Source organism: Oncorhynchus keta, chromosome 33 (assembly GCF_023373465.1).
Source record: "Oncorhynchus keta strain PuntledgeMale-10-30-2019 chromosome 33, Oket_V2, whole genome shotgun sequence".
Taxonomy (NCBI): Eukaryota; Metazoa; Chordata; class Actinopteri; order Salmoniformes; family Salmonidae; genus Oncorhynchus; species Oncorhynchus keta.
In genome coordinates, this window is record NC_068453.1 from 1,677,079 (window position 1) to 1,693,413 (window position 16,335).

Below are 16,335 nucleotides of genomic sequence, written 5' to 3' on the forward strand. Positions count from 1 at the left end.
CTGTTGTGGGGTTTACCTAGAGGTTGTAGTGCATTCCCCCACATCTCATTAGAAATGTAGTGTGGGATCTGCCTTTAACGACATTTTCAATTCCAGTCTGTCCACCATACCATTTTTGTAGTTGTCCAGATGAATAACGCGTTGCGTTCAGCAGGACACAGCGTTGTGCGACGTTCAGATGGAAATACAGCATGTACAACAAACATCGTGTCAGATCGATTCATGACATTTGTATCTGCAACATTCCACAACGTTTGCCTATTTATGTGGCCCTGGTATTATGCATAGAAGTGTGTAGCTGGTGAGCGTTTCACATGGGGTAGGCCTATATTCACCATAGGTTTATTCAAAGGGTTGATACTAGCAGAACATGATAAATGACTTCTCATGCGAAATATCAATGTCAGACATTTTCATCTAACATGGTCGCAGATTGTTTTGTGCTCTTGCCAATGTCAACTCCATTGCTGTGTTATGACAGCACATACTGGCACTGGCTAATTTCTGAAATATTTTACACTAAAAAAACATTAGGGATGAATTTTACAGAACATTGTAGACAGGAATAAAAATAAATATTGCAAGAGAAATGTATTTTTTGATACTAACATCTGGACATCAATTGGAATCCTCTTTCGGGCAGCCATTCGGTCAGACATAATATATCAAATATTAACATGAACATCTCAGGATGGTCCTCATTCAGACATTATCACGAACACAATGACATTATGCATGATAATCCATGTGGGTTATTGGACAGAGTCAGCAGACAATGAAATATGCTGTACTTGACACACCAAAATGTGTTTAGTGAAGATTTATTGACAAAATGTGGTCAACCCAATGGCCTAATACTTTGAACTTTTAGTTTTACAAGATAGTTTCCCAAAGGACTATATGTGAAATTGATATTAATGCCGGAAAGTTTGATACTTGTTCTTTCATCAGGATTTTTTTTTTTTCAGTTGAAAGTCAGAAGTTTTACATACACCTTAGCCAAGTATGTAAAACATCTGACTTTCAACTGAAAAAAAAAATCCTGATGAAAGAACAAGTATCAAACTTTCCAACATTAATATCAATAGTTCCTGACATTTAATCCTAGTAATAGTTCCCTGTCTTCGGTCAGTTAGCATCACCACTTTATTTTAAGAATGTGAAATGTCAAAATAATAGTAAAGAGAAGGATTTATTTCAGCTTTTATTTATTTCATCACATTCCCAGTGGGTTCGAAGTTTACATACACTCAATTAGTATTCGGTAGCATTGCCTTTAAATTGTTTAACTTGGGTCAAATGTTCCGGGTAGCTTTCCACAAGCTAAATTTCGATAGGCTTGAGGTCAGGGTTTTGTGATGGCCACTCCAATACCTTGACTTTATTGTCCTTAAGCCACTTTGCCACAACTTTGGAAGTATGCTTGGGTTTATTGTCCATTTGGAAGACCCATTTGCAACCAAGATTTGACTTCCTGACTGATGTCTTGAGATGTTGCTTCAATATATGCACGTCATTTTCATACCTCATGATGCCATCTATTTTGTGAAGTGCACCAGTCCATCCTGCAGCAAAGCACCTCCACAACATGATGCTGCCACCCCCGTGCATATCTCCAAAAAGTATGACCTCTGCCCCCATGTGCAGTTGCAAACCGTAGTCTGGCTTTTATATGGCGGTTTTGGAGTAGTGGTTTCTTCCTTACTGTGCGGCCTTTCAGGTTATGTTGATATGGGACTCATTTTACTGTGGATAAAGATACTTTTGTACCTGTTTCCTCCAGCATCTTCACAAGGTCCTTTGCTGTTGTTCTGGGATTGATTTGTACTTTTTGCAGCAAAGTACATTCATCTCTAGGAGACAGAACGTGTCTACTTCCTGAGCAGTATGGCAGCTGCCTGGTCCCATAGTGTTTATATTTGCGTACTATTGGTTGTACAGATGAACGTGGTACCTTCAGGCATTTGGTCTACAGTTAATTTTCTGAGGTCTTTGCTGATTTCCCCATGATGTCAAGCAAAGAGGCACTGAGTTTGAAGGTAGGCCTTGAAATACACCCCCAGGTACACCTCCAATTGACTCAAATTATGTCAATCAGAAGCTTTTAAAGCCATGGCATAATTTTCTGGAATTTTCCAAGCTATTTAAAAAGGCACAGTCAACTTAGTGTATGTAAACTTCTGACCCACTGGAATTGTGATACAGTGAATTAAATCATGTCTGTAAACAATTGTTGGAAAAATTACTTGTAGATGTCCTAACCGACTTGCCAAAACTATAGCTTGTGAACAAGACATTTGTGGGGATTGAAAAATGAGTCAATGACTCCAACCTAAGTATATGTAAACTTCAACTGTATATACTTTTCATGTAAGTAGTAACAGAAAATTCAATAATTTTATTTTAACTGTTCAAAATACCAAAACCTGTGTGTGTATATTTATTTATATATATTCATCCCCATCTACCCTCCGCAAAACAAAGAGCCAATTTATAACTAATATTGGGTGCTTCAATCAAAATAAAAGCAAAAGTTCTTGCTCAGGGGCATATTCATTACACCGATTCTGTTGCAAAACATTTCTTAAACAGAAGCAAACAATACAGGACCCACCTAAAATGTGTCTAATAGAAACAATCATTTTGTCATAATGAATAGACACGGGGTAGTGTTGAGGACGAGGAACTAGGCTCTCTGCATGCGATGCCTGGGGATGAGAGACCTAGTTGTTTCTGATGTATGCAGAAAGACACTTGCGAACAGAACTTATAGGGAATAATGAAGAATAACTTAGAACCTGGATATGTATGCATGTTCCTTACAAGCGTTCTTTTTCAAAGCAATGCCTGCCCCGTTCTATTAAATTTAAATGTTTTTATTCCATGTTCACATTGGTTCATGTGTTCTCAGAGAACTACTTCATTGCCTTGCCTCATTCACCCATCCCACTAAAACACATTCATAATAAAGTTATGTAAGATTATACATTTTATTGCCATAAACAGTGTAGGAAAATGAACAAAAAAAATGAATAAAAACAGCAGATCTTTCTATAGTACAGTAAGAACAAGGTATCACTAAATTTCATAACCAGTAAAATGTAAATAAAAATGGTAGCGCAACAAATTCTCAAAAGCATCCTACACCATCTACTGGTAGGCAGACTAGATTTAGTCTCCATGGGACAAATGAGCAGATTTTTTTTTTTCTTCAGTTAACAGTTTCCTATGTTAAAGTTGTATATTTTGCAGTGTTTAGGTGATACATTTTTTTGTTGATAAAATGCATATAACTAGCAAGCTGTGGAAGTAGAAAGTTGCCAGACAAAGACCGTTGCAATAACCCATGTTTCTGATTTAATCTAGTGAGCGCTTCAGCTTCTCCTCGCATCGCTCCATTATTGCAGGAAGCCATTTTATCCTGGATTGAACAGACTAAGATCAAAAATCTTTCAAAATCAGGTTCCAGAATTACACATTGAGACAACATTAAGGATTCAGTTCTCTTGGCAATGTTATCATTTAATATTTAAGACAGTGGAAATTTGAAGCTGAAATGATAATCATTTCACAAATAGAGCAGAAATTTAGGAGGAAAATGTATAAAAGACACCAAAGGAACAGCGTTTTACAGCTGTATGTCTAAAACTGCAAATCATTTGGTGAACACAACAGATGCCTTGGGAAAGGTAAGAGAAAATTACACAGCAAAGTCCTTACCCAAAGGCAACAGAACCAAACTGAAGCCACTGTCCAGAGTTCCTTTTGATGTGTGTGGGGTACGGGTCAGGTTGACATAGGCCTGGCCCCTGCCCCTCACAGCAGCCTTGGGTCCAACTGCTCTTTTTTTCCAATTAGATGAAGGCCTGCTTTGTGTTAGCGAGCAGAAAGAGGAACCCAGCGCCTGACTCCCCAGCGAGCTCTTTGGGAGAAGTCTTTGAAAGATTTTTGGTAAACAAAGCCAGTAGATCCAGAGTAGACTTCCAGAATAATGTAGCCACGTGGATATATCTATTCCTTTTCTGCCTCTTTTTCAAGCTTTGAGAATGGGAAACAAAAAAACATTATGGTTAGACAGGTTCAATGCCAGAGGAAATGTTAAAATAATTTAATTAGAGAAATGATAAAACAGTTTAAAGAACTTCTACACTACAACTGGATAGTTAAGCAGATACAATGACCTTAAAAGCTCCACTAATGAAATGTTTTCTTTTTTTGCACTGGTCCCAAACTGAACACTGACCATACGGCTGAACAATCGGGGCTAAACCGAAACAAAAGCAGCACATTTCTGACCAAGCTTTCTTGTTGGCGTCTGTGGGAGGGGAGCATATTCTCTTAAGACAATGGTGTTGTGTTGAACAACTGAGATGATAAAACCTTCATGACCCCCTACAGAAGCTCAGCCACAACTGCCATGAACCAAACCATCAGAGCAAACCATTCTATTCTAACAATTCATGTTATACTGATTTTGTAAATGGGGGCAGAATTCTAGTAGGGATCCATGCCTATCCACTTCAGAGTTAGGGTCGAGAGACACTTCCAATTCCAACAGAGGGTCGAATATAGTAGTTAATTACACTACTAAATAACCTTTGAAAAGTTGTTACTTTTCAGCTCAATTGTATTAATCTTTAACTGCAATCAACATGAATGGACCTTCTCCCAACAGAACTACAGACAAAGCAGGCACTAATCACAGGGTAGCAGAGGTGTACATAAAAACCATGTTAACAGTTTGACATGCATTCACAAGCTGCTCTTTGGGTCTTGGTGTTCAGGTGTTGTATTATTTTTCCAAGAGTGTGTGTGTGTTCTCATCTTGTTTGTATTCTGTCTCAATGAAATACTTAACTCAAACTGAACTCAGAGGGATTTGTTCAGTTCGTCATCTCCAACAGACAGGGATACTAACAGAAGGCGTTAATGTATCCCATTGGCATCGTTTCATTTTTCTACACCGTCCCTGCCCTCCCATGCTCTCAGGCCTGGTCAATATCTTAAGGTTTGTCTTTGGGAATTACCTCCTCCCTGGGCTTGGCTCCGCCAAATATGGCAGAGTTGGGGTTGGCGACTTGGTTCAGTGGGGCAGCCACCGTGCGTGGCTTCAGCTGAAGCCGTGGTCTCTGCGCCCTCTCCTCTGCAGAAAGCGAAGGGAAAAAAAGACAAACATGATTAACTTGTCAAGTCAAATGTTATGTCAACAAGGTGGCCACTGGGTTCAGGATTTTTCAGTGTATTAACCTTTTTGGGATAGGGGGCAGCACTTTCACTTTTGGATGAATAGTGTGCCCAGAGTGAACTGCCTCCTACTCTGTCCCAGATGCTAATATATGCATATTAATATTAGTATTGGGTAGAAAACACACGGAAGTCTCTAAAACTGTTTGAATGATGTCTGTGAGTATAACAGAACTCATATGGCAGGCGAAAACCTGAGAAAAATCCAACCAGGAAGTGGGACATTGAGGTTTGTAGTTTTTCAAAGCTTGGCCTACCAAGAGATATGGATACAGTTGCACTTCCTACAGCTTCCACTCGATGTCAACCGTCTTTAGAAACTTGAATGAGGCTTCTACTATAAAGGAGGGGCTCATGAGACCTGTGAGTCAGTGGTCTGGCAGAGTGCCTTGGTCTCATGATGCGCGCTCCCGACAGTTACCTCTCGTTCCAGTGCTTTTCTTCAGACAAAGGAATTATCCGGTTGGAACATTATTTATTATTATTATTTTATTTATTTTATGTTAAAAACATCCTAAAGATTGTTTCCATACATCGTTTGACATGTTTCTAAAGGACTATAACGGAACCTTTCGAGTTTTTGTCTGGACGAAGTGCCTGTGCCTCATGAAGATGGATTACTGGGCTGAACACATGGAACAAATCAGTCATTTATTATCGAACTGGGATTCCTGGGAATGCCTTCTGATAAAGATCAAAGGTAAGTGAATATTTATGGTGCAATTTCTAACTTCTGTTGACTCCAAAATGGCAGATATTCCTCTGGCTGTTTTGGGTTCTGAGCGCCGTTCTCAGATTATGCTTTTTCCGTTAATTTAAAAAAAAAATCTGACACAGCGGTTGCATTAAGGAGAAGTCTATCTTTTATCAATGTTTATTATGAGTATTTCTTCAAAATCACTGGATATTTTTATTTTGGAATCAAAACATTACTGCACATAACGCGACAATGTAAACTGAGATTTTTGGATATAAATATGCACATTATCGAACAAAACATCTATTGTGTAACATGATATCCTATGAGTGTCATCTGAAGAAGATCAAAGGCCAGTGATTAATTTGATATTTCTGCCTTTTGGGACTTTTACTTGGCTATGACCTAACAATCATATGTTGTGCTTTCGCTGTAAAGCATTTTTGAAATCGGACACAATGGGTAGATTAAGATGTTTATCATTCATTTGCTGTATTGGACTAGCTAATGTGTGAAAGTTACATATTTCTAAAAAATATTTTTTAATTTCACGTGCTGCCTTTTCAGCGGAATGTTGTCGAGGGGTTCCGCCTGCCCTAGAAAAGGTTGAAGGAGGGGTCAATGTCAACACCTTCCCATTATCTTTACAAAAGCTCTACTGTGACAATACAGAAATCCATCAGAAATCCAGCTAAACTAATCTGTTCTTCCATGACTAAACATTGCCTAGAGTTATTTTTCTCAAATGCGGACCTCGATTCCAGAAGTACTGCTGATTTGAATTATTCTCCTCTAATCAGGGACGAGTTCAAGCGTGTGACACCAGTGGAGTGTCGGACCAATCAGTCAAATCTATAGATCAATTAACCAACTACGGTTGAGAAAACAAAACCAGCATTACTTCAGACCTCCACTTTAATTGGAGTACCTCTGGTCTAGTGTTTTATATGAGATAAGAGAGATTGTGACACCGTCAGAGGGTTCTCTGAAGTCTTCTGCGCCGGCGCGCAGTGGTGGTCCGCCGTCCCTGTAGCGTCCCCCCATGCCTGCTCCTCCACCACCTCCCCTTCTGTCACCACCGCGGCTGCCTCCTCGACCCCGCCCAAAGTCGTCATCTCCTCTGTAGCCTACACAAGGAGATGCAGAAAGAAAAGGACAGGTTAGACAGTCTTGGGCTCATCCAGGATTGCAACGTTGTAGAACGTTCAGATAAAGTATTGTGTAGAACAGTAACGATTCTCTCATGAGGAATAAAAGATAAGAAATCTTGTCAGCTCTAAACACCACATTCCTTTCAGTAACATTCTAAACATTAAATCTGTTATTTCCCAGCACCTGGAGCAGCCCTGTAAGTTGACGAATGAGTGAGGTGAACCCCCTGTATGAGTGATGACAGAGGGATCACAAACAAAATGCACCAAGGGACAGAAAAAAAACTTGTGCAAATCGTAAAGTAAAAATCTCTAGGAGAACCCATTAGAATTCCCATGGGGGGGGGGGGTCAAATACTGCTTATATTACACTATTCTGCAGATTTAGAGGTGTTTAGACTAAAAGAATTTGGCATGGGTCCTCAAAATGTTCTACAGCTGCACCATCGAGAGCATCCTGACTGGTTGCGTCACTGCCTGGTATGGCAACTGCTCAGCCTCCAACCGCAAGGCACTACAGAGGGTAGTGCGTACGGACCAGTACATCACTGGGGCCAAGCTTCCTGCCATCCAGGACCTCTATACCAGGCAGTGTCAGAGGAAGGCCCTAAACATTGTCAAAGACTCCAGTCACCCCAACAGACTGTTCTATGCTGCCACATGGCAAGCCGTACCGGAGCGCTGAATCTAAAAGGCTTCTTAACTTCTTCGAGATAGGGGGCGCTCTTTTAATTTTTGGATAAAAAACGTTCCCGTTTTAAACAAGATATTTTGTCACGAAAAGATGACTATGCATGTAATTGACAGCTTTGGAAAGAAAAAACTGACGTTTCCAAAACTGCAAAGATATTATCTGTGAGTTCCCCAGAACTAATGCTACAGGCGAAACCAAGATGAAGTTTCATACAGGAAATGCCCCAGATTCTGAAGGCACTGTGTTCCAATGTCTCCTTATATGGCTGTGAATGCGCCAGGAATGAGCCTGCCCTTTCTGTCGTTTCCCCAAGGTGTCTGCAGCATTGTGACGTATTTATAGGCATATCATTGGAAGATTGACCATAAGAGACTACATAGATATGTGAAAAACACCTTGAGGATTGATTCTAAACAACATTTGACATGTTTCTGTCGATATTATGGAGTTAATTTGGAAAAAAGTTCACGTATGACTTAATTTTCGTTTTTTCCCTTACCCAAACGTGATGAAGAAAACGGAGCGATTTGCCTACACAAATAATATTTTTGTAAAAACGGAACATTTGCTATCTGAGAGTCTCCTCATTGAAAACATCTGAAGTTCTTCAAAGGTAAATGATTTTATTTGAATGCTTTTCTTGTTTTTGTGAAAATGTTGCATGCTGAATGCATGGCTTAATCCTATGCTAGGCTATCAATACTGCACAAATGATTGTTTAGCTATGGTTCAAACGCATATTTTGAAAATCTGAAATGACAGTGTTGTTAACAAAAGGCTAAGCTTTAGAGCTAATATATTTATTTCATTTCATTTGCGATTTTCATGAATAGTTAACGTTGCGTTATGGTAATGAGCTTGAGGCTGTATTCACGATCCCGGATCCGGAATGACTAGAATCAAGAGGTTATTAACAGCCTCTACCCCCAAGCCTCCTGAACAGCTAATCAAATGGCTACCTAGACTATTTGCATTGTCCCCCCTCTCTTTTACACTGCTGCTACTCTGTTATTATCTACGCATAGTCACTTTAATAACTACCTACATATACAAATTACCTCGACTAACCTGTACCCCCGAACATTGACTCTGTACTGGTACACCCTTACTGCTGCTCTTAATTTATTTATTTTTTTTTGTGATTTTTTTTTAAACCCATCTATTTTTACATAACACACATTTTTCTTAACAGTAAGCATTTCACTGTAAATCTACACCTGTTGTAGTCGGCACATGTGACAAATAAAATTTGATTCACACAGCAAACATTTTTAAACAATTTGTTTGCTTCTTTAGCTTGGTGCTCACTACCAACTACACTGTACTGCACTGCTTGGATCTTAAATTGCAGCGGTCAAACTGGGTCCGCTCTAATGACCGGTTGGGGACCGGCTAAGTCAGCTGAACGCTCATCCCACCTCCTTCGTAGTCGTCTCTGGAACCTCCCCTGGGACCACCTCCACGAGAGCCCCCTCGGCCTGCAGGGGACAGGGCTCAGTTTAAACAACAGGGGTGAGTGGTGCTTTGAGCTGAGGCAGGGGTGTGGAACCCACTTGCTGGTTAGCCAATGTCCTAGGTTAGTAGTACTACTTCTAGAGACAGCTAGTTGAAGTATTTGGTTGAGAAAGTAGAGACAAATTAGGCTTAGCTGCTCAGTTGTTAGCACCATTTAATACAGAAAAGGAAGCAGGAGAGAAGGGAGTAAAGATGTAGAATGGATACATTATGAAAAGTGCCAGGTATTCTGAAATGTCAGTATGTAGTGAAATAAAACAAGAATAAGGCCACAGAGGCAACAGTGGTAGTGGAACTTGTGCAATGCACTCTCTTATAAGGACTGATACTGTGATTATAGAGGATTGCATAATCCGTTGATCTATAAAAGTACAAGCATCTTGTCTCATTTTTATGACCACACGACAAATTATTGATTATTCCATTATTCTTATAAGTGAAATGCACTGTATGCTTAGATGGTAGCAAAGTCAAACAGAACAGCAAAGCTTTTGATAATTTAAAGATTTTAAGACGGCCTTGATTTAAGTATGGTGAAAGATGAGTCTCAGGTCAATGTTAAAGACGCGTAATTGTTCAAATCGCGTAATTGTTCAAATCTAGGCCAAGAGGTATTGCTACTTCATATTTACAATTAAGACAATCTACAAATCATTATCACGACTCAGAGCATGTAATAGAAAAACGGAATCAGTTTACATTTCTTTGTAGTTGTAATGATAAGTAAGAAATATGCTAAGCAGTAGTAGTAAGAGGAACAAACAAGTTAGCATTCCAGTGAGCACAAGCGGGTACCTCCTCTGTCGTTCCCCCGGAAGCCGAATCCTCCGGCACCCCTCTCTTGTTTTCGGCCCTCTGCTATGTCAACCCTGAGTGACCGGTCTCCAAGGAGCTGGAGATGGGGGCAAAAGTCAGCACTAGGAAGAAATTAAACAATGTGGTCCGCTTCTCTGATAATGCTTCCAACAGTGTTTATGTCCTACAAGTATATCACTGTTGGTTGGACTTGTCACCGTATTCAATTGTCCCTTTTATAAAATGACAGTCGGTTGTCACTACACATTTAATCATTTTGGACTGCAATCTATTTTATGGAAGGTGCAAAACACAATAAGTGTATATCAATGTTGGGGACAGTTTTATTTGTTTTATGCAACAAAAAAAAAGCACAAATTTATATCTTTGTCACGATGCCCATATCACAATACTTAGATTTTCCATACAAAGCAGATTATACCTTTTTAAAGGACTATGAAGTTCACTCAGTGATGCAAGAATAAACAGGATCGGACCACTTTCCAAAACAACAAAGAGGACAATACCAGCAGCTAATCTCCTCTGCAGTTGTCACGCAGCCATCACGTTGTATGAGAGTGAAGCGAATTTATGCAGATGCATCAGTGTCACTCTACAACATATTTGGTTCACATAGTTGCTCATGGTCACGTCATAACGCTGAGTCGCAGTTTAAGAACCTGTGTTAAGTTAAATAGTATGTGCTACAGCTTTTTTGTAAAGACTGAGTAACATACAGCTGTTTGTTTTTATAATTTTGACACGAAACCACAGTATCCCTTTGTTTTACATTTATGAGCCAGATACATTTACATTTGAGGATCTGAGAAAACTAATTGTGGGTACTCACAGCACCATCATATGTCAAAGCTTCTTTAAGGGATTCCAAGTCATCAAACTCCACATAACAAAAACCTGAAAGGAGAAAAATAACCAAACTGTGTCGCCATGGCTTGTGAGGTTTTGTGAGGTTATGCTAAGCGAATGGATGCTTGCTCACCTTTAAATTTGTCCGTTTCTTTGTCTCTAACTAGTCGAACACTCCTGACGTTGAGGTCTTTGAAAATGGCGTCTATGTCTCCTTGTACTGTGTTGAAGGGCAGGTTGCCCACATATGCTGTGTATGGGGGATCTGTTGGTAGATCCTTCTGCTTGCGGGGTCCACCAGGTCCACTGCCACCTCTGGGTCTACCAGAAACGAACACCTCCATGAGAGAACAGACTACAACAGATACAAACTCAGGGTCCTGTACGGGGAGTGGCTAATGGTCAATGACTTGAGCAGGAGATTATGGTTGATAATTGGGACATTAACGGAGTCACAAGCAAAACCTAACGTCCCAGGAAAAAGTGGCAAATAGGTAGCGCAGTCATACTTTTCAGCTGACTTTCTGAGCCTTTGATAAATGATGTACACTTGGACAGATCCATTACCAATCACATTACCAAAGATCTACAGCTCCAATCCCATAGGAAAATACATAACGTGGCACATACAATACAGGAAATAGGACTAGGCTCTCTGGAAACTGGAGAAAGAATTGAGATGGAAAAATAATCTGTTTTTTTTCTATTTAATTGCCAATAGTGTCAGCAGCGCACAGAAAAAGATGGCATCCCTGTTGGGCTAAATACGGGTAAACAATAGTACAGAGCTGCCATTTGTGTAATTTTTCTCAATGAACAGCAGAAGTTCATGTGCACTGATAAGTCAATTTGAAGAAGGGTTTGCTTGTAATGACTGTGCCACGTAATTGATTTTCCCTACTGAACTTCGATAAATGCACTGGATATAAGAGCGTCGGCTAAGATTATTTAAACGCAAAAAACGTATGCTCCTCATGAGGAGTTACGGGGCCTTGCAAAACTGCAAGGAACCTGTTCCCTTGCTGGCAACAGCACTCCAATCTGACAGTGCAGAGAGAAATGCAGATTGGGTCCTGCATGCCTGCAGCATTCCTCGGGTGTCAAGCAAACTGGGCGACCTGGCAGAATCAAGAGGTACAGCCACCAACCAGGGAAAGGGGATATCTATTCAGTTGCACAACAATGCATTCAACTCAAATGTGTCTTCTAAGAAAGGGACGTTGGGCATGCATGCATATATCTTTCCCACAATTAGAAAGGAGAGCAATTGTAAAATAACCAAGTTGACTGTTGTGATCTTACATAGCATTTGATAAGACAAGGTGATAATGTGTAGTTATTTGGCCATGGTGTCAAATTAATGTATGACAAACAGCCCAATAGATACAGGACTAGTTTAGGTATTTCATGATCAGGGGCTCCAACTCCTTTCCTGTGTGAATAAAGCAAAGCAGAATATGATTATAACAATTAATGTTATGACAGTCACTGACAAGGGGTGGAAGACATAACTCCCTGATTTTCGAAATTATCATAGTTACGTTGATCCCATCCAAGAGAGGACGTTTTAACTGCAGTAATACCGTCAGCTAGCTTGTTAAATGCATAGTGTTTTCGTTGATTAGGCTATTTTGAAGTTCTGTATAGCTGGCTACCTAGCTAGGACTGAGTTTCAGAAATAAGTTCAGTATCGCCGCAACATCGTTGGCACGTAAACGTTTACATTTTCCTGGTAGTGATTGTCTAAGGCATCAATGGCAATGCTCGAGTTAGCCCACGTTATGTTAGTTAAATGCATTGCAAACCTAGCTAACTACCTGAGCAAAGCGTAAATCGGCAATCATTGCTACTATAGTTAACGTTAGCTAACGTTCTGCAAATCATAAAGACCTAGCTAGCTAACTGACATGTGTGCGCTCATCAAACTAGCTAGTAAATGGATGCAGGGTGCACTGGGCCAAACTAGGCTAGCTAGCAGAGTTAGCATACTAGCTAGCTAGTCCTCCGCATACATCTTCATGCAATTAGAACAAGCTAGTCTAGCTAGCTGTCTAGCTAACGTTACCACTAAACAAGGCATCAAAAGGCTTGTGCATTGAATAATGATTACTTGGTAACTAGTTGTTAAACATGCCATGTATTGATAATGATGTCGGGGAATGGTGCGTGTTGACATCTCGAGCTGTTATTACCCGATTTGGCCATTCGACGCAGTCCCTGACTTGCTAGCACAACATGCAGCCCATGAGATGCTGGCGCCAAGTGCCATGCTGGCAGTCTGTGAAGATAGAATGACTTGCAATCATAACCATGTCATAATATGTATTGTCAAACCGACATGAATAAGTCGATAACATTATGTAATGGAAAATCTCACACGCACATCTGGAAGTGGCTAGCTATGGTCAATCCACGAGTTTTCCCCGCCCTCAATACCGGCTTCCCATTCATCAAAGCGGCCGTGAGAGGCTAACCAGACTGACACTGTCTGGCCCGAGTTCTGAACCCGGGCCTATCTTTCAGAAGAATTTCGAACAAGCCCCTGTATATACTACGGCATCAGTGCTTTTCTCGCATCACCATACGTTAATACTGATACATTCTATTCGTCCAGGTATTTTCTTACCCTCTGCCTCCACCAAAACTACCGTAAGCCCGATCCCGGTCATCGTAGTTATCGTAATCCGCCATTGCCGAGATTGCTGTTGGAGAAAGCAGTTGTTTGTCGAAGGACCTTCAATATAGGGGTACTCAATTTTAGTTGTCCTCTCAGTGCCTCAACCATAACGAACACTTTTTGCACAGTTAAGTAAAGTTACTACAGATGCCCTCAAATGCCCTAACTAAATTAAATATTAGTAAACTAACAAGATCCAACCCCAGTATCATCTAGATATTGGTATTTATCCTGGCTGGGCAATTACAACAACTGTAAGAAAAAGGTGCACATGATGTTAGGCAATTCATGAAGTAGTACAGTCCTTTAGCCAACACTCTTTTCCCACAGGAATATCAATGTAGCTCATTTGATCAAATTGTCTCCCTCCACCCCAGTTGGAGTTACACCATGCTAACCTGGTCTCAGAGCATTTCTTATTATTGTGTTTGTAAATCTAAGACACCCCATTTAGTTTGATCATATGTTACGTTTTGTATGGTATTCATTTGTGAACGTCCATCGATTTCCTAGGATATGTTACGAATTACAATTCGTATTTTATGTTACGAATTTGCAAATGTACACTATGTTAGGAATTTGAAAAATGTACAATATATTAGCATTTGCAAAACGAATGATCTCTACATGGGCAAAATGATGTAGACACTTGTGTTTGAATGTTATGACGAGACAGGCATTGATGCGAGTAACCAGTCTTTTTCAGTACATCACAATTACATCCGGGTATCTCAAGTACACCGGTAAAACACATGAGTTGCAGTAATTAACATTTACCAACAGATGGCAGCACTGTGCCATCTTACACCCATAACATCTGAAAATAGGGGCGGCAGGGTAGCCTAGTGGTTAGAGCGTTGGGTCAAGCAACCAGATGGTTGAAAAGGCAGATCCCCGAGTCAACAAGGTGCAAATCTGTGGTTCTTCCCCTGAACAGGCAGTTAACCCACTGTTGCTAGGCCATCATTGAAAATAAGAATTTGTTCTTAACTGACTTGCCTAGTTAAATAAAGGGAAAAAAGGACAGGAGGTGTCAATTCACTAACAAAACAAACCTAGTAACAATTTCCAACATGAACAGTTTAGATTTTTTTTTAAATTCTTATTATTTTTTATCAGGTACCAACAACACATTTTGATATTCTCTTCACTTTTATCTCTCTGTCAACAATCCCTGATGGGAAATCTACAGATTAAGTATTTTTGGTGGCTGGGACAGAAGAAAAGACAGGAAGGAGGCTTGTCTGCGAGGACTGCGGGTTCCCGCAAAGGCGTGTCACCTGACTGTCTAAGGGGAGTATTGATGGGCGAGGGAGCGTCCGACCTGTGATCCCCTGGCTCTTCGCAAAGTGCCTCAGGCCCCATGTGACTTGCTGGGGTTCCGTCTTTTGTCATTGCTGGCTCAGCAATCCGAAGGTCAACACTGTTGCGACGGTACAGTGATCCATTCACTTCGACCAAGTAGGAGCGTGGTGCCACTTTCTATACACAAGATCCGAGTCTCCAGAGGCCCGTCTGGTCCCCTGGTAGTGGCTTCATTCGGACCGTTTCACCCACCCTGAGCTCAGGTAAGTCTGTAGTGGAAATTTCCTGTATTTACCAATTCATGAGAGCAAACCACACGCAAGTCAGAGTTATCATAAAGTCCATCTTTAATTATATGAGCTCCATCACAACCCTGTGACTCTCAGATCAATTCAGTGTCTGTAAATGAATTATCTGAGAGTCCTTACACATTGCAACTGAGATCCTTTATAGCAAAGACACACATAGCCAGACAGCATTAGCTATAAACTATCGTTCAGCTTTGTCTCCTAAACTATGTTCTTATCTCGCTCTCAGGACCATAAAACAAAACCTCATCAACAGGCATATATCAAATACACCCCTCCTGGACAAGATCACAGAGACACAGTGACTGGCACACATACATTGTGGAGCCAAGAAATAATTGGTTTAAAAGATATGTTTACATATGATGACAAGCTTGACCTCTCCCCTTTCTGTGGCCCAAGTAACTGAAACCTGACAGAGAACAGATAACTGCAACCGGTCAACAGTATTATCCAAAAATATACATTCTGATGATAAGTAACTCACAAGCATATAATGAAAATAAAACATCTTATCTATGTTACCCAACTAATTCTGATTATTCCCCAACAAGTCTTTTGCTGATTTTTTCGTAGATGAACTTGGAGACCTGTCTTCTATGACGTAGCTTCACCAGCAGGTCTGTCACCACACATGGCTCCAGGAGAGTGCTGGCTACTGGCAGAGCTGCTTTTAAGCACCGTGCCATGAGGCGCTGGGCCGGGCTGCTATCCATGCCTTCTGTCGGGGTATTGCGCCACTGCAAGATTGCTTTCCAGGCATCTTTGCCCTCTTGCAGAGCCTTTTGGCAGAGGTTCTTTGCGATTTTAACTGCGGACTCCGCCTTCCCATTAGCTTTTGCGTGTCGTTGTGATGAAGTGACGTGCTCGAATTCCCATCCTGCAGCAAATTTTCGGAACTCAACTCTGGAGAATTGGGGTCCATTGTCTGAAATTACCCTATCTGGCTGGCCATAGCGGGCAAACTGAGCCTTGCAGCGTTTGATCGTTGTCTCTGCTGAGAGGTCGGGGAGGAGGTCAATCTCCCAAAAGTCTGAGTCATGATCGACTACGAGCAGAAAGTCTTTGCCACTGTGCTGGAA

The 16,335-nt window shown here is 40.8% G+C and overlaps 1 protein-coding gene across 7 annotated transcripts; it reads right to left on the reverse strand.

Annotated features, from left to right (window-relative positions):
- Positions 1–2,971: 2,971 nt before the first annotated feature.
- Positions 2,972–13,758, reverse strand: LOC118366028 (eukaryotic translation initiation factor 4H-like). Of its 7 annotated transcripts, none has more exons than XM_035748340.2 (9): positions 13,590–13,741; positions 13,156–13,241; positions 11,097–11,278; positions 10,947–11,011; positions 10,097–10,193; positions 9,205–9,264; positions 6,913–7,068; positions 5,028–5,143; positions 2,972–4,038 (listed from the first exon to the last, which is right to left on the reverse strand). In XM_035748340.2, the coding sequence occupies exons 2-9, from the start codon at positions 13,230–13,232 to the stop codon at positions 4,012–4,014; spliced, it is 780 nt and encodes a 259-aa protein (XP_035604233.1). In that variant the 5' UTR covers positions 13,233–13,241; positions 13,590–13,741; the 3' UTR covers positions 2,972–4,011. The 7 variants fall into 7 exon arrangements, with proteins under 7 accessions (XP_035604233.1, XP_035604229.1, XP_035604231.1 ...); XM_035748336.2 differs by having other exon boundaries at positions 11,097–11,284; XM_035748338.2 differs by lacking the exon at positions 13,590–13,741 and adding an exon at positions 13,347–13,554.
- Between the last annotated feature and the right edge of the window lie 2,577 nt (positions 13,759–16,335).